General features: G+C 36.7%; 1 protein-coding gene across 2 annotated transcripts; it reads left to right on the top strand.

Annotated features, from left to right (window-relative positions):
* The first annotated feature begins 3,732 nt into the window (after positions 1-3,732).
* LOC147291426 (SH3 domain-containing protein) lies at positions 3,733-24,529 on the top strand. 2 transcript variants are annotated; one of them, XM_086236552.1, is made up of 28 exons: positions 3,733-3,869; positions 3,977-4,089; positions 4,179-4,487; positions 4,621-4,680; positions 4,790-4,882; positions 5,753-5,981; positions 7,715-7,821; positions 8,548-8,610; positions 9,309-9,409; positions 10,004-10,098; positions 10,231-10,251; positions 11,119-11,214; positions 11,323-11,443; positions 11,576-11,719; positions 11,950-12,146; positions 14,324-14,595; positions 16,041-16,142; positions 16,619-16,795; positions 17,034-17,222; positions 17,561-17,802; positions 17,880-18,026; positions 19,010-19,226; positions 21,501-21,629; positions 21,731-21,847; positions 23,117-23,191; positions 23,273-23,452; positions 23,692-23,751; positions 23,917-24,529. In XM_086236552.1, exons 2-28 carry the CDS (start codon positions 4,084-4,086, stop codon positions 23,989-23,991), a joined length of 3,624 nt encoding a protein of 1,207 aa, XP_086092678.1. In that variant the 5' UTR covers positions 3,733-3,869; positions 3,977-4,083; the 3' UTR covers positions 23,992-24,529. The 2 variants fall into 2 exon arrangements, with proteins under 2 accessions (XP_086092678.1, XP_086092679.1); XM_086236553.1 differs by having other exon boundaries at positions 3,760-3,869; positions 3,987-4,089.
* Positions 24,530-25,419: the final 890 nt, after the last annotated feature.

Below are 25,419 nucleotides of genomic sequence, written 5' to 3'. Positions count from 1 at the left end.
AGTATATACTTTCGGAGTCTGGCAGCCGAACAAATTACATGTATTCGGTTGACATACTCCGAATAAACAATTTGAGACACTTTTCAAACGCATTGTTCAACAACTAATCACCAAATTAGTGTTACATATTCGGTTGACATCCAACGAAAACGGTTATCGTTTTCGGTGCTGATCCATCGAGCAAATCATGAACCAGTAATCTCCCAAGAAATCACAAGCGTGAAAAAGTGCAGAAAAATTAAAAAAATATGTACACATACCTCATTTGGAGGCTCATAAGGAACAATTTGAACATCAATTCGCCTAAAAAGCCTTGTTTTGATGTTATGGTTTTCAAAATTCTTTAGGGTTTGGTGTTTGTTAGAAAGTGAGGTTCAAAGTGTGTTTGAGAGTATGAGTAAGAGTGAGGTGAAGGCTGAGGTTGATGAAGGGGTTGAGAATAGAGAGAGAAAATTGAGTTTTTTTAAAAAAATATATTTTGTCCTTAATAGTAATTTTATGGTGAGATAAAATGGTCTATTCATGTTCAAAATTTTTGTTGAGTATGAATAAAATTTCCCTAAGTAAAAAAGGAACACATAAATTTGAATCCAAATTTATAAATTTGGGATACATAATATTATTATTATTTCCGTGGAAGAAGTGGGAGGGAAGGAGTAAAATTTCATTTTTTAGGGGTATGAAAATTTTAACACCATACCAAATTAATTTCGAAAAATTTCGTCGAAATTTTCTGAAATCCTCGAAATTTTGGCGAAATTTTCGATATAGAGATCAGAGAGAGAAAGGGGAGGCAAAGACCGAAGGGAGAGGGGAGGCAGAGGCAGAGCACCGTCGCCGAAGAGAGATAAGAGATCAGAGAGAAAGTTGTAGAGGCGCGCCGTCGTCAGAGGGAGAGAAGAGATCCGGGGAGGGAGAGGAGGAAGAGAAGAAGATCGGGGGAGGGAGAGGGAAGAGAGAGATTAGGAAGGGAGAAGGGAGTGACGGACTAGGAGAGATAAACAAATGAGAAGAAAAACTGGAAGTGTGGAAGAAAAGAAAAAGAAAAGAAAAAAGAGGATGAGTGGAAGACGAAGACCACTGTAAGTCACGGGGGAAGAAGAGGAAAAGGAAAGAAAAAAAAAGAAAAAAAAGAGTTTTAGGGTCAATTGGGATTTGGAGTCTTTAGGCAATTGGAAAGAAAAAAAAAAGTTAGGAATTTTATTTGGGGTTTGATTTGGCCATTTTGGTGTTTCGTTTAGTTGTTTTTAAACCCTAATATACTTCTATATAAAAAATAATCAAAAATACCCTAAAGGGTTTAAACCTTAATATCCTATATGTATCGAAATTTTATCACACATCCATCAATTTTTCGTGAGAATTTCGCAGAAATGTTTGAAATTTCGCTCACCTATACACAAATCCAACCATTTTTCTCTCTCACCAAATTTATCTCTCTTCGATTTGCGCTCTACAGTGGTCGTTTGAGAAATCCAAACCCATCATCATGCTCAGCACGAAGAGAGGAAGAAGATGATGGCAGTAGGAGGCTACGATGTCGCTAGAAAAGCCCAGTCACCAGCAATCCCCAATCGGGTCTCTCTCCCCTAAATATGGGTTTTTGCTAATTTATGGGTTAATCCAAGGCCGTAGGAAGATAGAGGAAGAGGAATCGAAGAAAATAGGCTAAAACCCACCAACATCCGCTGCCGGACTCTGAAGAATCGCCGGAAAAGAAAGTGCAGGGAGAGAGAGAGGGGAAAGAGAAGACAGAGGTGTCGTGGTGAGGAGAGAGAATGAGATTGTACTGTGTGCACGTGAAGTTGAAGTTGATTAGCCTAATTTTGGGTTTTTAACTTTTTAAAACTCAAAATAGAAATTACCCAAAAGCCCTTCAAATCAAACGTCCGTAACTTTTAAACCATAACTCCGATTTACGAACGGTTCGCGTGTATGCGTTCGTGAGCTCAAGACATTTCCAACGGCACAAAAATTAAGATTAAAAACCCATTATTGAAAATAGTCAACTTTGGAGTCAAACTAAATTATAAAAAATTTAATTAAAACAAACATTTTTAAAAACAATCACTAGTCAATTTTTTTAGCTTAAATCTTTGTAAACATAAATTATGAAAAAGAAATTTATCCCCTCACCATGAGATTTCATTCCCTTAATGTTTGATTTTCCAATTTGAAGAATTTATGAAATTGAAATTTTAGATAAACCGCTGTCGCTACTGCTGCCACTGGGTTGGTTCTCTTTTAACTCAATTCGGCTCAATTTGACTATCGAAAACCATTTCCAAGTCTCTTTAAGTAAGCTTGCTACTTCACGTTGCCACATTGGTGGTTTATTCGTATAATTTCATTATGTATTAATTAGTGAAGCATTTTTTTAACAGTATTTGCCTACAGCGCGCATTATATTCATCACATATCACATGAAACCTACCATATAATTTGGTTTTTTCAATGTTTTTTTATCAATGTAGTAGATAATATGTTAAATAAACATATGGTAAAGTTTCATTCAAAATTTTCGTATTTTGATAGTAATTTTCATCATTTTCATCTAATTTTTGTCAAAATTTAAAAATATTCAAAATTTTATTCCTTGTGGAGGAGACAATAGCCCATTGAGTTTTTTTTTAGGGCTGCTATTTGCACACCATTTTTTTTCTTTTTGCACACACTTTTCTCCTACACACCCCCTATCTTCTCCCAAAATTTAAAATTTCTCTTTAACACACCCATCTAATTACCCTAATACCCCTATTTTATACATTTCACACACTCCCTATCTCTCTCCCAAAATTTAAAATTTCTCCTACACACCCCTTCACCCACCACACCTCATCAACTCATACAAAAAAAAAACACAGCCCCTCCCCCTCCCTCACCTGACCACCTCCCTCCCTCTCTCCTTCCCTCACCGACCACTTCCCTTTCTCTCTTTCCTCCCCGCAGCACCACCCTCCTATCTCTCTCTCTTCTTCCGCAGCACCACCCTCCCTCTTTCTCCTCCCCTCCGAACACCATTAAAATTTTTTTTTTTCAGTTCGGCAAGTTCGGCGGACCAGTGCTGAACTGGGCTGTTTCGTTCGGCACTCATCCGCCGAACAATCTTGTTATATTCAGCGGATGACTGCCGAACGAAACAGCCCGGTTCGGCACTGGTCCGCCGAACCTGCCGAACTGAATTTTTTTTTTTTTAATGGTGGCTTGTTCTGGGCTTCGAGGTAGAAGACGAGGTGCTGTGGGAGGAGGTGTAGCAGCGTGTGGGAGGACAGCGGGCTGGGTGCTGCGCGCAGGCAGTTGCGAAGAGGTGGTCGCCGATCTTGAAGGCAGACAGAGAAAGGGAGAGAGGAGAGATGGAAGGAGAGAGAGAGAGAGCTGCTGGTGGTCTCTGCTCGCGGGGAGGTGGCCAGCGATGGCAGGCGTGGCCAAAGTTGGCGGCGGCCAAGGTTGACGGTGAAGAAGAAAAAAAAAAAAAAGGATGGGAATGGGGTGTGTAGGGGGGGAGATGGGAATGGGGTGTGTGGGTGAGGGGAGGGCCAAAGTGGTCTTTTTGTTTGGAGGTTCTTTTTTGTTTTTTTAGAAAGGGTGTGCAAAAAGAAAAAAGAGGGTGTGCAAATAGCAGCCCTTTTTTTTTTTAGTAAAATTAATAAACAGGTGGCAGCTTATTAACGAAAAAGTAACACCACAAATGCTGACATGGATTTACAGTAACACCAAAAGGACGACGTTTCTCGCTCTCCCCCCCCACTCTCTCTCTTCGTTCCTCGCATCGGATTTCAGCTCGGCAGTTGCCGCAGCTCTTTTCTGATTGTCTCTCAGTTTGGGGTTTCTCTTAAGGTTTTCAGTAATAAAGAAAAAAAATTCAAAAGGTAATTGTTGAATTTATGTCCTATTAGATTTTTGTTCCATTGTGAATCTGTGAATCTCTGCTTAAATATTGAAGATTTTAAAATTGGTTTGGCTTAATCATAATAAGCCAATTTCAGGGTTTTTGCGTGGATTTGGTTGTACCTAAGTTGTACTGAGGAAAACGAAAGCAAAGCAGGAGTCCTCTCCTCTCCTTCTGATTGCAAAAGCTTAGCCATGGCGGTAAGTCCTGATCATGAGATGCACTCGCACTTCCACATTTCCTCTTTTCCTTATTTTTTTAATTTTGAAATGTTGGTGTTTTTGTTTAGGATTCGTCAGGGACGACGCTAATGGATCTGATAACGGCGGACCCATCCACAGTATCAGCCTCCGCGTCCACAACGACGTCGTCTTCCTCGTCCTCTCAGTCGGCTCAGTCTGCTTATGCGGCTTCACCACCACCGCCAAAAGGCAGCCCAGCTCTTCCGACGGCTTTGGGGAAGCCGGCTGGGGAGAAGAGGTCGAAGAGGGCGGCGCTGATGCAGATCCAAAACGACACCATCTCTGCCGCTAAAGCTGCGTTGAATCCCGTTCGCACTAACATCTTGATGCCCCAGAAGCAGAGGCAGAAGAAGAAGGTCCAATTCGTCGAAATTTTCTTATTTTCTTTATATATATATGTGTGTATAATTAGCGCAATGAATTCTGATCCGTTTAGTTGTTGGTTGAGTTCAATGAATTCTGAGTAATTGGTGTTAATTGGAATTGCAGCCCGTTTCATATGCACAACTTGCGAGGAGTATTCACGAATTAGCTGCTACATTCGATCAGGTAGCTATTACTCATCACCTCTTTCACTCACCTATTTTGTAGTGTAAATGTTCCTTTTTTTTTTTTTAATGGAAGTTCTGTTTTTCTATTCCTTCTTCATCGTGAATAGAAAAGTTCCCAGAAGCAGTTAGTGAATCACGTCTTTCCCAAGCTTGCCGTATACAATTCTGTTGACCCCTCGGTCGCACCTTCTCTTCTCATGGTATCTTTCTCTCATTTACATGTTGCGTACATATCCTTCTTCATTTGTTATTCCATCTTCAAATGGGTTTCCAATTGCATTTTAACTATGTATCTTGTCCATGCTCCTATGCACATATTTATATATTTTGCTATTTTCACTTATTGATGGGATGTAGTTGCGGAGTCTAATTAAAGTTAGGATCTAGAATTCACATGAACAATACCATTGGAGCAAGACCCAGAAGTCTAATTAAAGTTAGGACCGGAAACAATGTGGGTTTTTTTAGTAAAAAGTTTCCAAGTTGAGGCTTCATGTGGAGAGAGAAACTGGGGTTTGTGTGAGTGTGAGAAAGAGAGAGAAGAGTGAGCTGTGAAAAGAAGAGGGATTTGAGGGGTTTGTTTGAAATGTTTGGAGCTGTAAATATAGTGATGGGTATCTTTGCATTTATTTCCGATGGTGTTGGACCTCTTGGTCTTCTTGAAGCCTAAGATGAAGGGAGATCTTAGCATCTCTCCATGAACAAGACAAGAGGAAGGTAGTGAGGAGGCGCCTCCCCAACATTTTAGTTTTTTAGTCTGAGTTTTAAAAGAGATTTTATATTTTATATTTAATTTTTGTAAGGTTCAAATGATGGGTTTGCCCTTTGACTGTTAGTAGGAGTTCACATCTGTTAAAAATTTGGGGTTTTGGTGGAATAAATGAAACCTGAGGAGTTTGATTGGAATAAGTCCAAACCTCAGGGGGTGTCAATGAACTTCTCCCTAATAAATTTTTTTTAGTATTTTTTGTTTTTGATCAAAGAGGTCTTATACTCTGCCTATGATAACTGATACATAAATTGCATGGTTCAAAGCAATGCTTTTTGATAATTCTTCTCTCTTTCTTCAGCTCAATCAGCAGTGTGAAGATAAGAGCGTTCTTCGATATGTCTATTATTACTTGGCCAGGATTTTGTCAGATACCGGTGCACAGGGTGTGACCAGCGGTGGCGGCATCCCAACCCCAAACTGGGATGCTCTAGCAGACATTGATGCTGTTGGAGGGGTGACTAGGGCTGATGTTGTTCCAAGAATAGTAAATCAGCTATCAACAGAGGCTTCAAATGCTGATGTAGAATGTACGGTATCAGTCTTTGATTTCACTTGTGATTTAATACTGTTTTGGCTTCTTTTTATCACTACATTTCATGGTTGTCTGATTGTTGGCGTAGTTTTTAACTTTATAGTAGCATGTTGTCTATTAAGAAAACCTTTTATATTTTGATAGGAAACAGACTTTTATTAAGACAAACAGAATTTTAGAATACAGTGGATAAGATATCCACTAAACTTAAAATCTAAAAACTTACAACAAAGAAGTATACCAGCAACATGTCAAATATAACAGTTACACAGAGCAGAAACCATCAAGACTCTAAAACACTACACTCAAATCAAACATAATTACAGAAAAAGAATAGTCTCTAAACTCTGAAGAAACCGAAACATATCCGCCCAAAACCAGGCTCTCTCCCATAGATTTTCCAACCCTTCCCCCTTAACATCATCAAATATCCTTCTATTACTTTCCATCCATATTACCCAAAAGGACAGCCATCACAGCGCACCTCCCCAATACCACACCCCTCTTGTCTATTAAGAAAACACACTGCACAAAGTTTTGGTTTCAAGCGCATACTGAGGACACAATTTATCTATTTTAAGTCTGTATATGGTGAACTTGGTTAACTAAGCCTTAAATTTTGAGGGCTTAATTTGAACTAGGTCTATAAAACTATATGCATAGAAGTTGGTGAGTGAGACTGACTGACTTTAATAAGTACGTAAATTATGTCATTCAAATGAAATCTTATATAATTCATGTAGAGTATGGTGCTTAGATTACTTTTCCTTTAGTTGTTTTGTTTGTAGTGCTAGAGATGGTGGATGAAATTTCTGGCCTGATTTTTGAGTGGTCTTATCCAGTGTTGTTCTTTTTCTTATTTTGAATTTGAAGTATTCTTGGTGATTCACTTTCACTCTTGTGTCTCCTGTGTTATATTCTTGGCCAACTATATTATTTTTAATTTAGTCTTTATTTCGAAATGTTCAAGAATAATGGGTGGGAATAGACTATAAAAGGGTAGGGTTGGAGGAGCTTTGCTTAGGGACAAAGTCAGATTCTGGTCTTCCCTTTGGGTCTTGGTTTCTTCAGAATTTAGGGTTACTTCTTTTTCTGTTATTTTATCAGATTGGAGAGCAGCCGTGTTATAATTTAAGTTTCGTCCAGTTTTCAGGTTGTAGTTTGGGAGGATTTGTGCTGTATTGTCTTTGTACTGTAGTGTTGGTTTGAGCTTCTTGTCCACTATCATGTATTGTTTTTGTCCATAGCAATAAAGTTGTGTTTCTTCTAAAATAAATTCAAACTTTAAGTTTCTTTAAAAAGAAAAAAAGAAAAGAATAATGGGTGGGAATGGCAGCTTGTTGGTGGCCTGGTACCTTCTATGTAATTAATGCTTTTAGATATTTTTTGATTTAACTTGATTTTAAAAATATGTGAGGGCAACTTAGGTATCCTCACTTTGTAGATAGTGTATTTTACTAATTGATTTGAAAGTTTTCTATCTGTTGTTACATTACTTGTGTGGGTTATGGTCTTAATAAAAACATTCATGTTTTTGAGGAACAGTCTTACCATATTTTTGCTTTTTATTATCAACTTGATCTTACATTAGTGAGAGCATCAGGGTAAAGATGCTTAAAAAGGGGAAAAAAAAAAGTAATTGAATTGTCTCATAATTATCTTCTGTTTATCAATGTAAATTACATCTTGACTTCTGTTTGTTATTTTTTACTTTTTATTTTGTTCAAGTTCATGCACGAAGACTGCAAGCTTTGAAGGCTCTTACGTATGCTCCTTCAACCAATTCTGAAATATTGTCCAAATTGTACGAAATTGTGTTTGGCATTCTTGATAAGGTATGCGTAATGGACCGGGTAATGGTCATCTGTGTCTTACTCTTTTGTGCTTACTAAAGGCTTATGTCAGAATCATCTGTAGAATTTTCTTCTTGTTGGTTAAAAAGAATAATTTAGGTATTTAGTAACATTGGCAATCCAACCAAAGACGATACTGATTCAAAATGTTAAAAAAGGCAATACTGATTACAACAACTGTATCTAGGCAGTGGATTCCTTATCCACGTGTTTGTACATATGATTTGAGTAACTAAATATGTTTCTTTTTTTAAAATAATCCATTTGCTTGTGTAACACTGTTCTTCAGTTCCAAACCGTCATTGTACCATTGTCCATTTTAATTAATAAATGTATCTGTTTTCTATCATATAATAATAATAAAAAGCCTGGGAAGAACCTTAGAAGACTGAGGTCTCATTGGTGGTTTAAAGATGAATAATAGGTGTGCAGTGGCCTCTTCAAAACCACCTTTGCATTATAGAAACTTACTCTTTGTTTTGATAACTTTACAATGAACGAAACTGAATGGGTAGGAGGAGAAAATTCAATACAAAGGACAAGAAAATGTCGCCATTTCATTGGTATTTTAGTTGCCCACAACCAAAAAAGATATCTTTTTTTTTTTTTTTTTGGGTTTTATCAAGATGAATCTTATTTGACAGATCTATGATGCCTTTAAGCTTCAATTTTCTAAAGGTCTGTTCTTATACATATATTATTTTCTAGGTTGCTGATGGCCCGCAAAAACGCAAGAAAGGTGTGTTTGGGACCAAAGGTGGTGATAAGGAGGTAAAATATATCTGCTTAGGTTTTGTATTTTTTCTGCTGGAAGGCTTGGAATTGTGTTTCATGGTGGATTCCTCTACTTGCTCAACCGTGTGTGGTATTGGTCATTTTCCTTACAACTAAGAACTGTGCACAGACCTCATTGCTAGCACTTATTTATCATTAGTGGGTCATGAACTTTTCTTATTTTTTGGTGGCAGGTCATGAACTTTTCTTAAATTTTGCTGTTTAGTATGCAGCATTGCAGTTAGTAACCATAGTATAATTTCTAGTATTTTATTGTTTTTTAGAAAAATCATGTCCATTCATGAAATCTGAAGATACCAGAGACCAGTTAGGTGTCTGGTTCACTTTGTGAAACATTAGTCATTTGTTTTTTTATTTTTTATTTTATAGGAAACAGATTTTATTGAAACAAAGATAGAGGTTACAAAATAAGGGACAAGATGTCCACTTAAATCTCTAGCAAGCTAAAACAAACAGAAAACATACAAAAGGCATCAAATATGCTACAATGAGATAAAAGGAACAGTAAGCTAAAGCACAACAGGATTTCAATCTAACAAAATAGCATTAAAGGAACTATCTCTAAACTCTGAAGAAGGGTTTAGGGTTGTTTCTGGATGGTGTCTCTTGGTTTTTAATATGGTTGGGTGAGCTATTCCTTGTTTTACTTATTTCATTTATATTTTCAACTTCAGTTCATCCTCCGGAGTAACTTGCAATACGCTGCCCTAAGTGCTTTGAGGAGACTTCCATTGGATCCAGGAAACCCAGCATTTCTGTATCGTGCTATTCAAGGGTTTGTTTTCCTAACTCTGGTAGTCAATTTTTGATTGCATAAAGTTGTTGCATGGGAAAATTCACTATATCAATTTCCTTATATAAGTGATGTGGTTATATCAATTTCCTTATATAAGTGATGTGGCGTAGATCTATCTGGTTCTGATATTTTTTGTCATATATTTATTTGTGGTTCTATTGAACAATTCAAAATGTACAATAGCTGTAGACAAGGAGTCCACATGAGATCTACAAAGCACTCTACAGTCAAAGTTAAAACACCACCCAACCCATGACTAAATAGACATGTATCTATTCAGCTGCTGCCTTCCAATCTAATAGAATAGAGGAGAATGATGTAACGATACATGACTTTAATTTTTAGTTGGAGCACTTTGTTTTGATTGAAAGTTTTTATTTTTATTTATTTTATGGTTTCTGTTTTTTTCTTGTCCTTTTTTATGCTTTGAATCTGTTTTTATAGTTATCCTTAAACTTCCAACATTGATTTAATTTTCTTTAAATACTTCATGGATGCCGTGGTAATTTTAGAAATTGCATCTGTGTCGTGAAATCGGTTCTCCAAGTCAAACAACTTTGTGTTTCACTTCAGGGTTTCATTTGCTGATCCTGTTGCTGTAAGGCATGCTTTGGAAATTCTATCTGAGCTTGCTACAAAGGACCCTTATGCAGTTGCAATGGGCTTAGGTGATTTAATTAATTTAACCTTGCAAAGCTTTCACATTTCTATTGTGTACTTGTAATCACCATGTAATCATGAAACTAAACTTTGGTAGTGTTTATACCTCTAATGCCTTAAAATCTATTGCCTTTGTGTAGGGAATCATGCACAGCCTGGAGGTATTCTTCCCAATCTTTGTTGTCAGATTCTGTTACTGTTGTTAATGATGGGTTTGTTGTTTAAGGTGACATGCACTGATATTTACAAAAAAAATTTAAGTTTCTATATTTTTGGTTATGATGCCCAAATTGAGAGCAAAGTTTCTTAAACTATTAGGCTTTATTCCTAGTTCAAAGTCTAGGGTTATGCTATTGTTCATCTGATGTCTTGACTTACATGGTTGCAAATTGCAAACTTATCATATACACTCTGGTCAGTGGTTTCTGTAATTTGCATAATTTTCTGGATAGCCATTCCAATTGAAAGAAATCTGAACTTTTGTAATAACTTGGAAAAATATAAGTCAGTTAATTAACAACGGAACTAATTTGTAGCTTTTTCCTTCATAAAGTTTTGTTTCCTAGCCAAAAAAGAAAAGAATAAACAAGGGATCTAATTATTACAATGGAATAAGAAAATGTCTTTGGTTTGAGACACAGCTTCTAGCCAATCCTTTGAGGTTCTGTCATGTGGACCCCATTTTGTTTCTTTTTATCAAAGTTGTTATATAGTTGACTAGAGCGTTTCAAAATGTTTGGTTTATTACATTTTCTGATATTTATGCAACTTGGTGCCTTAATAAATTGTTTTTAATGTTTTAGTTGTACAAAAATAAAGAAAAGAAAAGACTTGGTCTGCTCTCAGATATGCTTATACAATGAAGTTTGTGAAGGAAATGATTTCAAGTCTTCTCTGGTTTAATACCATTTTAGATTGCTTTTAATCTAGGTAGTCCAAATTATAAAGTTAGTTTGTTATCTTAATATGCTTAATCATTTCTTCTCACTGTATTTTGTGGCACCATGTTTTATTCTTCTATATATCAGGGGCTTTACAGGATGTTCTCCATTTGCATGATGTTCTTGCTAGAGTTGCTCTAGCAAGGTTGTGCCATACAATTTCTAGAGCACGAGCATTGGATGGTAGCTCTTTTTGAAGATTTTTTGTTTTCTCTCTCTATTTATTGTATTTGTATCCTTGTAAGTTGTATGATTTATATTATTTGTTTCTTGAAAATGATTTGTGTACAGAGAGACCTCATATTAAATCTGTGTTCAACTCTGTGCTCTATCAACTCTTCCTGGATCCCAGCGAAAGAGTCTGTTTTGAGGCAATCTTATGTGTATTGGGAAAGCACGATAATGCAGAGAGGTGTGTCTTCTATGCCTTTGTTTTCTTTTTAACATCACAAGGTTATAATTGGATGGTAAATTATTCTATAACTGGTCTTCCACTCACCTACTTATTTTTAAATAAATTTCTCCTTACCTTTTCATAATGTAGGACTGAAGAGCGAGCTGCTGGATGGTACCGATTAACTAGGGAGATCCTCAAGTTGCCAGAAGCACCTTCTGTGAAGGATTCCGCCAAAGATAAATCTCAGAAGACAAGGCGTCCACAACCCCTTATTAAACTTGTAATGAGAAGGTTTAAGGAGCTCTCTTTCTCCCCCTCTCTCTCTGCCTGCCTGTCTATCTTTTGCTTGCTCTCTTGTTTTGGTATCAGATGCTGCTAATAATTGATGTTGGGAGGTTGTTTGTGAAGCATGTTTTTCATGTTTAGGAGTCTGGTTAAACTTTGTAGTTTGTCAATGACCATCTTTTCGAAATTGATTAAATAATCTTCTAATTCTTCTATGTTTCCTGCTTTTGTTTCAGGTTGGAGAGTGCTTTCCGTAGTTTCTCTAGGCCAGTACTCCATGCAGCAGCAAGAGTTGTGCAGGAGATGGGGAAAAGTCGGGCTGCTGCTTTTTCTCTAGGCATACAGGATATTGATGAAACAATGCATGTTAACACATTTTCTGAGACTCTCGATTCACAAGATTTGGATAGTAATGAAACCTCACATACTGAAAGTAATATTCTAACTTTTTATTTTTCATAGGAATTTTTTTAACTTTTTATTTGCTGCTCCATATCTTGCATATCATCTTTCATGTAATATTCTAGAGGGTCATTGATCATAAATTTTGGTGGACATCTCATTCATCCTCCTTGTATCATTTTTCTTTTCTTATTGATAAAAATCCGTGTTTCTTATAAAAATGTCCTCCTGTGTAATGAATTGGAAGGTTGTTTTATGGAAGATTAAGCTGTGGTTTCTCTGACCAGAGGCGACTGGGGATTTTTTTGTTTATAAACTAGTTATCTTCTCGACTAATTGAAATGCAACCGTGTATTTTTGTGTGTAGTAACTAATTTTCAGGCATTCATAAAATTTACACATGCATCTTATTTGATTCATTTATTAACTTCTTGAAATGCTAATATTTATATTGTTCGTCTTTTTGGGCTTCTGGCAGAACGATGGTGTGCCATTGTTTCATCATACCAAACATATAAGATTATCCAAGTCCACTTGTTTTCTGTTGAAGTCTTGGGAAACTTACAGATAAGGCCTATGTTTCCTCTTAAAAAGACCAAGAAGACCCGAAAAAGAAGTAAAGGGGATTCCATTCACACCCAGAAAATTGATCTCCACACCCAAGTTTTAATGAAATTTTAATCTCAATTTTATCCCTCTTCAAAATTGCCAAACAGGACTATATTTATTTAATTTTCTTATTTCTCTTAAATCTAAAAACTTAAACATAAAGTCAGTAATAAAAAACATAAATAAAATTTAGTTAATGAGCCATGGCTTTGTGGCATTGCAGAAATTACAATGCCATGGTGCTGCAGAAAATGTAGTGCCATGGTGCAATTGACCTAGTGGGAGAGGGGTAGGGGAACCAACAGGAGGAAGGGGAGAGAAATTTTTATATAGCATTTTAATTTTTTAAGTTTTAAAGAATTAAAATAGTTAACTTTTTAAGGGTGGTTTGGGAATACGTTAGGGTGTGTGGAGTAAATGTGTGTTTTTTAAATTTAGATCTGGCTGTTATGAGTAGAATTTAACCTGAGATAAAAGGCTATATGTGGTGAGTAAAATATTGTGTTGGTCCCGCAAAAGGAAGACAGGAGAATTTGAAATTTGGAGTCTGCTGGGGTTTTTTCATGTAAATCCTTTGTGAGGGGATTAATGGATAATCCTTCTGTTTCTCATTTTCCTCCCTCTCGTGTAATCTGGAGGGCTAAATGTATTAGCCTGGATTGTTGCTCATGTAAGGCTGAACACCTGTGATATGGTTCAGCGAAGAAGACCTTCTTCTTTTTTATCTCCTCATTGGTGCATGATTTGTAGAAGAGAGGTGGAGAGTTGGAACACTTAATTTGCAGTGCCCAGTTGCATTATCTTTGTGGCAGAGGCTGTTTAGGGAGGGGGGGTTGAGGTGGTAGATTCCAGATTCTTGTACTGCTTTGCTGTCAGAGAGTTTTAAGTTTTTTGAAGGGAAGAAGAGGAGAATGGTGTTGGGGAGATGTGCTGTGATGGCTATTTTGTGGGTAATTATGATGGAGAGAAATAAAAGGGTCTTTGATGATGCTAGGGGGGAATGGATAGTCTGTGGGAGAGAGCTCGGTTTTGGGCTTCTTTATGGGCATCCGTCACTCTAATTTTTAGGGATTATTCATTTTCTGTAATCTTGTCTAATTGGGGGGCTGTTGTGTATTAGGGAGATTATTTCCTAAACCTTTGTATGTCTGGATCTTTTATTCTCTTAGAGCTTGTTGTCTAGGTGCTTGTATAGTGGACATCTTGTCCACTGTGTTCTATGATGTACTGCTTTATTTTAATGACAGTCTGTTTCTTATCAAAAAAAAAAAAAAAAAAGGCCCTGTGTTTCTCTAGGTGTGAGTAGGATTAGGCATAGATAAACTAGTGCTACTTCTAAAATTTTCTTTCCAAGAAAGGCTTATACTTTCACTCTTTCTATTTTACTTTTTTTTTTCCTCTAAACTTTTCAAATAATTCTGGAGCAGTTACTTAGGGCTGTTTAAACTTGAATGACAAGGGAGCTGCTTTCCATCACATTAAAGGATTATTAAATACATCCAAAACAAATTATTTATCATGAAGAACTGAAAGTTATGTTTTGTGATCTGATTGTGTGCCCCTTGGTTTCCTTTCCCACCGCCCTTTCTTTTCACATAGGTACCCGAAGAACCTCTTCTTTGTCTACTGGAGTAGGTGGCAATGATACAATTGCTAGTTTGTTAGCTTCATTGATGGAAGTTGTGCGGACAACTGTGGCGTGTGAGTGTGTTTATGTTCGAGCAATGGTGATTAAGGCACTGATCTGGATGCAAAGTCCACATGATACATTTGATCAACTAGAATCTATTATTGCATCAGAGCTCTCTGATCCAGCTTGGCCAGCCACACTACTGAATGATATCGTACTCACTTTGCATGCTCGTTTTAAGGTATGTAGTGAACGTGAAAGTATCTCATGGTGTGACATTTGTGGGAAGTGCATATCTATAGAAGTATTTATATATACATGTATAATCTTATACAAAAACCTTTCCTTGAGTGATTCCAGACACAATAGAGCCACTCAATATGGTCCGTGATTTGAATTGCCCATTTTTTAAGTTTCCCTTTAAGGATCATCCTTGCAAAAAAATAAGCCAAATTGGAAATTATTTAGTCATCTAAATGTGATCAAATAAATAGAGGAATACAGTGTTCCTGATAGATATTGAAATGACCATGACGATAATCAAATGATTTGATTTCCAATTTGACTGCTTTTTGTGGGGGTGATTCTCAAATGTGGACTTAAAAAATGTTTGGTTCCGATCATGAGACCACATTGCAGAGTGAGGCCTAAGAATGTGTCTCTTACTTTGTTATAAAGTAAGGGATTACTCAAGATAAAGTTTCTCTATTTTTCCATTAACAATTCTTACTAACATCACCAACTTGTTTCCTGCTGCTTATCATGGTAGTTTGTGTATTAAAGAGTACAACCTTTTTTTTAATTGTAATTTGTTTTGGTTATGCATGACTAAATGTTGTGTTTAGATGATTACAAGGAGACACTTTGTGGGCAGGGGGAACATCTTAATTATGTTAGGATCTTTTTCAGAAAATAGTTAGCCTTTGGAAATTTATTGAAAAGGAATAAAGCTTTGTTAGGAAAATTGTTTTGATGTCAACTTTTATACACAAAAACCAAGAAAAAAACCTGAAGTTGAGATCAAAGGAGATGAGAACAACACCAAGTCGTATGCTATTACTGTCTAAGGCTGTTCCAAAACTACACAAAAGAATCAAAAGAAAGGCTCCCTGTGATTTAAAAAAAAAAAAAAAAGGGTGTTCGGTTGGAATGGCATATAGATTTTTTGAAGATAAGGTGGAGGAAGTAAATCTTCTTTTGGATAGAATTAAATTTATGGCTTCTCTCTGGACATCTTTGACAAAGCATTTTAAGGATATTCCATTTGGCAAAAAGCGTTATGTTCCATTTTAAGGAAGCAGATTGATCTTGTTTCAAGATTTTAGTTTGTTCTGTTGTAGTGGACAACTTGTCAGCTTGTACTGGTTGTTTGGATTAATCAAATTATGTTTCTCTTCAAAAAATGATTATATTGTTCTATTCGGCAAGTGTAAGATATAACGAGTATAGATGTAAAGAACACTAGTAGTTTGAAGAGGCTGGAGGGGGTTTGGAAGGGGTGATTTAACCATATCCTATCTAACTGATCTTTCTGGTATTTGAACAGATGGCGCACAAGGATTTCTAAGCTAACTGTATTGTCAACGTTTTCACTTAATAAATCCCTACATAAGGGTTTTCTTTCATTTCTTTCTTGTGCATGCCATGTCTTAAGTCTAAAAATAAGTCCTTAATTTGTGTCATTAGGCAACCCCAGATATGGCTGTCACTCTTCTTGAAATCGCAAGGATCTTTGCAACTAAAGTTCCGGGGAAGATCGATGCTGATGTATTACAACTATTGTGGAAGGTAAGTTTTCATTCAATCCAGTCAGGCAGATCTTATCAATTTAAAATTCAGTTGCATATGTCTTGTCCACCGTTTTTGTATTTTCTTCCATTTTTATTTACACAGTCTGTAGTAAGGGGCAGGGTAAGAAGGGGATTTGGTCGGCTCTTTTGGCTTTGGTCTCTAGATTCTCTAAAGATTTCAAGGGGATTCCTTTTTCTTATATTTTGTTAGATTGGAGAGCTGCCATGTATTTAATGTTTCTTTGTTTGTTTGTGTTAAATGCTTGTTGGGCTGTTTTATAGCATATCTAAAATTTCTATTTCAGACATATTGTACGGATGCTTTAGGATTTTTGCAGTAGACTCCTTGCCCTCTGTTTGTCATTAACAAAGTTCGTGTTTTCTCTTGAAAAAATAAAATCTCCATTTGATGATTGACAATTTGTATCAGTGATTGTTTTGGTTGATTGGTATCATTGACTGTTCCGATTCCAGACATGTCTTCTTGGAGCTGGTCGTGACGGGAAACACACTGCATTAGAAGCGGTTACCATAGTTCTTGATTTACCACCACCACAACCTGGCTCAATGTTGGGACTTACGTCGGTAGACATGGTATCTGCATCTGATCCAAAGTCAGCTCTGGCATTACAGAGATTAGTACAAGCAGCAGTAAGCATCTTATTAAATCAATAGATGCTCTATTTGCTTCTCTTCTAATTTACCTATCAAATAGGATGTATAATTTCCTTCTCTATTTATTTGTTTTTGAAAAGAGAGATGCTTTTATAAACAAAACTCAAGAATTACAGAAGTGTGGACAAGGTGTGTCCACCATCATATAAATAAGACAAATATGACATCCTAACAATTTCCTTCTCTATTTTTTGCTGAATAAATGCACTGTTAGGTATGGTTTCTCGGAGAAAATGCAAACTATGCTGCTTCTGAATATGCTTGGGAGTCTGCTACCCCGCCTGGTACTGCATTGATGATGCTAGATGCAGATAAAATGGTTGCTGCTGCCAGTTCTCGTAACCCTACTCTAGCCAGTGCATTGACTAGGCTTCAGAGGTGCGCATTCAGTGGCAGCTGGGAGGTATTAGTTTCCACCTCATTCTCAGCCACTGGTCGTTTTTACCTCGTACAATGATAACAGGGTGAATTAAATACAAGTTTTGGCCGTTATCTTTCTAGTATGGGTCTTACAATCAAGTTGAGGGTTGTAGTGATCTGTTGAGGCATGCCTTCTGAACCATTGGGACGGTGATAATTGTAGTTAGAGCATTGTTATGCTCCAACTACCGTGGGTTAATCTGTTACTAGAAGATATTGTATGTATTTTTAATTTGTTACTAGAGGATATTGCATGTATTGTTAATTTGTTACTGTGAATTTTGATTTTCTTATACCTTGTTGGTTCCATGGGTTCTCCAGGTTCGGATTATTGCTGCTCAAGCTCTTACAACTATGGCAATAAGGTCTGGTGAGCCTTTTAGGCTACAGATCTATGAATTTTTACACACATTAGCACAGGGCGGAGTGCAGTCTCAATTTTCTGAGATGCATCTCAGTAATGGGGAAGATCAAGGAGCTAGTGGCACAGGCCTTGGAGTTCTAATCAATCCCATGATAGAGGTTCTTGATGAAATGTATAGAGCACAAGATGATTTGATAAAGTAAGTAATACAAAATTTTCCTCAAATGTGTCATTCTTTTTTATTTATTCTTATTAGTTTGGTATGTGGGCAATCAGGGAAATACGCAACCATGACAATGCTAATAAGGAATGGACAGATGAAGAGCTTAAGAAGCTATATGAAACTCATGAAAGGTTGCTTGATCTTGTTTCACTGTTTTGTTATGTTCCAAGAGCAAAATATCTACCTTTGGGGCCAATAAGGTACAGATTCACTATAAGTACTTTTATCGTTTTTTGTGCGTAAAAAGATGATTCTGAAATATTTTTTAGGGATGTTTCTTTCTCGAGATTTTTTTCTAATTGGAAAGCTGCAGTAGTCTAGTTGTTTTTATTTGAACTTGTAGCTGTTGTTTTCCTACTTGATTTAATAGGTTGAGTTTGATTAGATGTTATACGTGTTTTTTTTTTATCAAATATATTGTCCATGAACTTTGTACTTTAGTTCATAATTTTTTTTTCTTATCACAAAATAAGAAAAGAAAAAGGAAAACAGATGATTCTGAAATGTGGAGATGCAATTGTCTAGTTCTTTTAGGACATGTCCAGAAGAATCATCTGTTTTCTTTTTTGGTCCCTCAACTACCAAACACAAGAATACTATGAACATCCTTAAAATTGATTATTCTCAATCCAAAATAGCAGACCATTGCAGATGGATCATTCTAAGGATTGTCCCCTTTAGTATGATCCACCTGTAATGATCTGCTATTTTGGATTGTGTATAATCCATTTTAAGGATGTTCATGGTATTTTTGTGTTTGGTAGTTGAGGGACCAAATTTTATGCACTGCAAACTAGAGGATTTTATTTTATGTGTGTACTGAAAATCTTAGTTGGCGTTTGCAAGTAGAACACTGTTCTTCCTTCTTGTCCCTCTTTAAAGTGAATGTTGGTGATTTGGTTGGAGAGATAGAAGAATCTTCAAGGATTATAGTGGGGATGAAGTAGAGATTTCGTGGGCTAAAGTCAGGTTTTGGTCATCTTTATGGGCTTCACTGTCTCCAGTCTTTCGGGATCCATTGTTTTCTGTTATTTTACTAGATTGGGGAGCTGCAGTGGGTTAGATGTAGGATGATTCTGAACTTAAAAATTCCGTGAATGATTTCTTGTTAATATAGGCTTTAGCTTTTTTTATTTCTTTTTATTTTTATATTTGTTCATCCCCTTTTGTAATCTTATGACAGTGCAAAACTTATTGACATCTATCGCACGCGGCACAATATTAGTGCATCAGCCGGTTTAAGTGATCCAGCTGTTGCTACTGGAATTTCAGATCTTATTTATGAATCTAAACCAGCACTGGCAGAGCCTGATGCGCTTGATGATGACCTGGTAAATGCATGGGCAGCAAACCTTGGTGATGACGGACTGTTGGGAAATAATGCACCGGCAATGAGCAGGGTAACAAATTTAATTAATTTATTAGTAATGTTTAAATTTTGGTTTCTTTTTAGAATTATGGATATGAAAGGAATATGAACACCCTGAAATTATTTTTAAAAGCATAGGATCCTGACTGAGTGTGAAACATTTATCTACATCTTGGGCTCTTATGTTCTACACAAATGTTGAATTTGAAACCTTAACAAAACTTATATAGTTCATATTTGAGAGATGTATAAACATACTATTATAAGTTCCTTCATATTTATTATACTTCAAACATTGAAAGCAGTTACCTCAGCCCTTTTTTGGAGTTTGCATTAACGATAATATGGTGCGGGAACTATAGCTGAGATATTAAAGATGCAAAATCTAAGCTGGACCCAACCTAAAGTGTTCAAGTTGGCCAATTTCACTAAAGGATTGTCATTCAGTTGCCAATATTCAACTGGTTTCTATAAGGAACATATATATATATACACATATTATGCTAAACAACAACTGGAAATGCATCTCTCAGGGTATTCTTACTTTTACAATCTTTCCAAATTTGCTGCAAGGAATAGGACTAAATTTTTTTTTTTTTGGGAGGATATCTGGGTATCTTTTCAATCCTTTGTTCTTAACCTGTAAAGATCTTTCCTCAATCATAATGCGGTAATTTCTTAGCTTATTTCTCACCTTCCCATGTTGTATTTTGGAACCTAACGTTTAGGAGGGGAATTTAAGTGAGAAGCAATATATAGAATTTTCTGATGATGTCTTGCATCTTAAGACTTAGACTTTGGGTTATTCAGGGATCTGGGGCCTATCTCTCATTGCTAGGTATTTGATCATTCCCGCCTTTGGTCCTTATAAGATAATTTGGAAGTCAGGGGTGCCTACAAAAGTTTGAATTCTTGCTTGTCCGGTAGTTAATGGCAAAAGCAATACCTGTGATATGGAAAGGAACAGAAGAATCTTTGATGATAGGGAAGAAGAGTTGGCTTCACTGTGGGACAGACTTATATTCCTAGCTTTCCCGTGGCATCCTTGTGTAAGCATTTCAGGGATGTCCCTTTTAGTATGATCATTGCCACGTGTGAATGTTTGCTTTGGTTTAGTGTGGTTTTGTATTTTTAGGTGGGAGTGTTCCTGATGGACCCCTTGTCCATCATGTTCTGTACTTCTCTTTCCCTTTAATAAAATTCTTGTTTCTTATCAAATAAAAAAGAATATGGCTTCCCCTTGACCAGAATGTACCATGCCTGATCACCAGCTCTCTCTCTCTCTCTCAACAAGAGGAACACCTCACTCTCTCTGGTCGCTGCTGAGCCACAAGTTAGGGAATAGAGGTGGGGGTGTTGAGAATAAATGTGAATTCGTGGTGGTGGTCGAGATGGAAGAGTTGGTATTGGGACTCAGGTATGTGAGTGAGAGTTTGGATGGGTATTTCCAGAAGATGATTGGAGCCTACCCTAGTGACCTTATGCTTTGGAATTACGAAAGTTTCTTGAATAAGATAAGGCAATTTGAGGTCTAATTGTCTAATTGTAGGGTATTCTTTTGGTTTTTTGGTAGTTGGTTTTGTGTCTAATTGTAGGTTTACTAAGACAGGTACAAGGTGAAGTGAAAGCAGAAGAATACTTGGAACGAGCGATTTCAGCATAGTCAAGCCAGTGAGAGTGAGTGAATGAGTGAGAGTGAGGGTTGAGATCTGGTACTCTTGTTTAGTACATTCAGGTTAAAAGGAAGCCATATTGAGTGCAGAAGTGGTTAGATTTCATTTTAAAATTTGGGCTGTTAGTTTCATTCAATGGCCTGAAAATGAGGTGCGCATTTTATCTTCCTGCAGGACAAGTCATTTATAAACGTTTTGTAAAAGAGCATTCTTGACATGACTTGTAAATCCCTTGCTTTTAGAAATGTGTTTAGGCCAGCAAGGAAAGCCAAGGAGCATGGTAATTTCTAACCGTGAATACCTTAGTTTGAACACTGCCTCTATAGTATCCACTAGTACAAACATTTCTCAAAATGTTTTGTTCCCTTGTATATACAATGAAACTAAGCCTCCGAACTGTGGATTGACGTCTACAATAGGGATACACAATGAACATGGTGATAACGGAATTTTGGTTTTTGATTATTTTTTTAGAGCTATTAATTATTGATTATAAGCTTGCTTATAGAAATTGGAATCTGGATTCTATTGTCTTTAAGTTTTGTATTTAACTTGTATGGCATTCTTGGTTTACAGTTGAATATTTTGATCCACTTTGAATAGATGATTATTTCACCTCCTCTTCTTTTTAGGTTAATGAATTTCTTGCTGGTGCTGGAACTGATGCTCCTGATGTTGATGAGGAAAACATCATCTCTAGGCCTTCAGTTAGTTATGATGATCTGTGGGCAAAGACTCTTTTAGAGACTTCAGAGCTGGAAGTAAGTGTTTTAAAAAGATTCTTGAGTTGGCAAGGATGCAATAGAGCTGGAGTATTCATGTATAAAGTGGGGGTCACTAATCATGTTCATTTGAATTGCAGGAAGATGATGCGAGGTCCTCTGGTGCATCTTCCCCAGAATCAACGGGATCAGTCGAGACTTCGATATCATCCCACTTTGGTGGAATGAACTACCCTTCACTTTTCAGTTCACGGCCGGTATGAGATGCATTAATTGTTTTCAAGTTCAGTTTGTTTCTTTTAGGCTTATTTATGCCAATGCCCCCTAAAAGTAACTTCGATTTTCAATTTGCCCCTTGAAACTTCATTCCTCCCACTTTACCCCCCGAACTTTACAAAATATCATATTCCGTCAAGTCTGTTACAAGCTCCGTCAAATAAGCTGATGTGGCAGTTTATTGCCCCCTTCACATAAGCGCCACGTAGGCTTTTTTGACAGACTCATAGATAGACTTAACGGAATATGGTATTTTGTAAAGTTTGAGGGGCAAAGTGGGAGGAATGAAGTTTCAGGGGGCAAATTGAAAATTGAAGTTACTTTCAGGGGGCATTGACGCGAATAAGCCTTTCTTTTATTCTTATTTTGGTATCAAACTGCTATTCTGATTTTACTTTTCATTAGACACCTGCTTTGGATTTACCAAGGTTCTAAGTACCGGGATAGTTTTTTTAGGCTCTAGAACTTTAATACAATTTCTAGTTGTTCGTAGGTTTTAACAATGAGAACAACCAGGAAAAATAACAAGTGCACACATTCTGAAAGTGGCCACTGGCCATGCAATATGATTTTACTTTTAACAATAAGCCCTCTAGGATTTTCTTGTTTCTGTATAATACAGGTAAAAAAAAAAACAAGTCAAGAGTTATCAATTGTCTGCATGTGTTAATATTAAATTTTCTGAGGAAGATAAACTTAATAAGTATCATGGGACCATGAATGGTGCAAATAGGAAGGAATGATAAATGGAGCTAATAAAGAATTGACCGAGATACGCTCTGTGGCTCTGCATGTAGACATATCAGGAACCTTATATATGAGGGCAAAATTGTGTAGAACTTTTGATTATGGGCTTTGTATGAGATATATGAAGCTGTATAATTATTTCAATATAGTGAGTGAAAATCTGGGCAAACCAAGAAACTAAAAATGCCGTGTTATGGATATGTATTTATTTATTTTTTTTAATTTTTTTTTGGTTAAACATTTAAAACATAGGGTTAGGGTTTAGAGTTAAAATTTATCTTATTGGCACATTCTCTAAGTAGTGTGTCTTGCAAAGGATCGATTAACAGTTGTTATTGGTTACTTATAAGAGCTAGGATCAAAGCATTTACTTTGCCCGTATTTATTTTATTGCCTGATCGATGCTCTGATTGTTACTGAGGATTATAGATTTTTACTTAACATGCTCTGTATCATCTGGAATACAGTATTTATTTTCTTGATGAATTAATTGTTTGTAACAGGAGAGGTCTGGAGGAAGCAGATATAGCAATCCATCTATGGGGGGTCCCTCATTCAGTGAGGGTTTAGGTTCTCCAGTTAGTGCTCATTGCCTCTCATCTATCTATTTTTGTATCTTATGATTCTGTCAAAGTTTTAAATCTTCCAACACTTTCCAGATTAGAGAAGAGCCTCCACCATACTCGTCACCTGGCACACAAAGATTTGAGTCATTTGAGAATCCGTTAGCAGGGAGTGGATCCCAAAGTTTTGGGTCCCAAGACGACGAGCACATGTCTTCTGGAAATCCTCAATACGGATCGGCACTTTATGACTTCACTGCTGGTGGAGATGATGAGGTAAGTCAACTCCTGGTGATTCAGTCTGGCCTTTGAGTTGTGTTTTATCATCCAAGGGTGTCTCATTCCTAACATTTCAGGTGTTTCTGACCCAAAAAAAAAAATGATACAAAAAATTACTGGATAGGTTTTCTTGCCTTTTGATATGTCCAAATTATTGCTGTCTTCTCTCAGTCAGACTTGTTGAGCAATGTCAGTGCAAACATGGTGGTGATTAATATGGTTTTCTGTCCATGCAGTTAAATTTAACAGCAGGAGAAGAGGTTGAAATCGAGTACGAAGTGGATGGCTGGTTTTACGTAAGTATACAGGGAGAAAAGGATTAAATAAAGAAAAAAAGAAGGGAAGTCTTATTGTGGCTTCCTAGTTCTTTGATGGGTCCATTGTCTTCCTTCCTTGCAAGTGAGGCACCATATTTTATTCATGTCAATTGCTAACGTTTGGCATTTCTCACTCTTTTACAGGTGAAGAAGAAACGCCCTGGGAGGGATGGCAAAATGGCTGGGCTGGTCCCAGTTCTCTATGTTAATCGGTCTTGAATGCAGACTATACAAGAAAGCTTAATCCTCTATTTTTCATTGCACTGCCTTATGTGGCAATGAAGTGTCAGAGCTGCTCTTGTATTTAGGCTAAGTTCTCGTATAGGCTTGCTTATGCTACTTAGAAGTTCCAATCTCTACTTCGGTGCCACATTCTTGATTCTCGAAGTACATCCACATTTTTTGAGCAGTCGGCATCCGGTGGAGATCAGCCGTTGTGTTGGCCATTGGTTTATAATTATTGATTGTATTGTTGTATGTTCAGTGTGGTATTGATGTTGTAACTAAAAGCAATGTAGCCAGTTTGAATTTTTTTGTTTGTTTTGGTTACTTATTTGGTCTTGTATATGAATAAAACAAGAGACTAGTGATTTGGCCCTGGGTCCAAAAGAATAGCAGCATGTATTGTATTCTTTACCCTTTGGCATGGTACTTCAGTTTTATCTATGCCGTGGGATTCTTGTCGAAGTTATGTTCAATCATTACTTGATTTACTATGCCAAAAGTTGATCTTAATTACTTTATTAGTCGATCATTATTCTAGTGTTCTTTTTAAAGGATTATGATCTTGTTGCTGGCTTAAATACATTTAGGTGCTAATTAGTAAAGCTAAAAATGTTTAGAATGTGAATGCAGAATAAAACTCAAAATTTGGCATGGTACCAAGTTGCTTTTCTTGCTGCTATTATTAGCCAGTTTGGGGTTTTATTTTTTTTTTGGCTAGAAAATACATTTAAGGAGCAGAGACCCGCTCACTTCCAAGACCAAGTTGGTCAAAACTGAGGGCATGTAGCGCATATCCAGGAACATCATGAATCCACACTTTGCTAAGCGTATCCAAAGAGTTAGAATGGCCATGATTGGCAATTGCGTATGCAACAAAGTTGGGTTCTCTCAAAATATGGTGAAAGGAGATGAAAGCAAACGAAGTAGCAAGTTGGTTGATACCCCTGATAACCGTACGAAGATTTCAAGGAATGAAATAAACATTATTGGTGCTGTCTATCAAAGTTTTTGAATCACCCTCTACTTGAATATTAAAGTAGCCCTCCCTTCGAGCATGGAAGAAACCATTATGCAACGGAAGAGCTTTAGCAAGTAAGGGAGAAGGGAAGGTGATTTTCTGGGTAGCATTTTTTTTTTTTAATTTTTAAAAATTTGCCCTTCTAGTAGTGCTCAAGTTCTCCTTTAAAAGTGTTCGAACATCCCTCGAGCATTACTTGAGAGAGGTAGAACACTTCTCAAGAAGAACTCGAGTACTACTTGAGGTTTGCAATTCTAACAATTTCTAAAAAGAGTTGAGAGTCTTTAATGGAAATAAAAATTGGATAGTTTTATTCTCTTGATTTTTCCCTTCATCTTCCTCTCATCTCCCCTCCCTACCTCTCCTCATCTCGTTCTCTAGGCAAAACTCAGTAACTACATACC

The sequence above is a fragment of the Dryas octopetala genome, chromosome 3, assembly GCF_963921425.1.
Source record: "Dryas octopetala chromosome 3, drDryOcto1.1, whole genome shotgun sequence".
NCBI lineage: Eukaryota > Viridiplantae > Streptophyta > Magnoliopsida > Rosales > Rosaceae > Dryas > Dryas octopetala.
The sequence above is the reverse complement of the archived record's forward strand: the minus strand, read 5'-3'. Positions and strand labels throughout refer to the sequence as shown.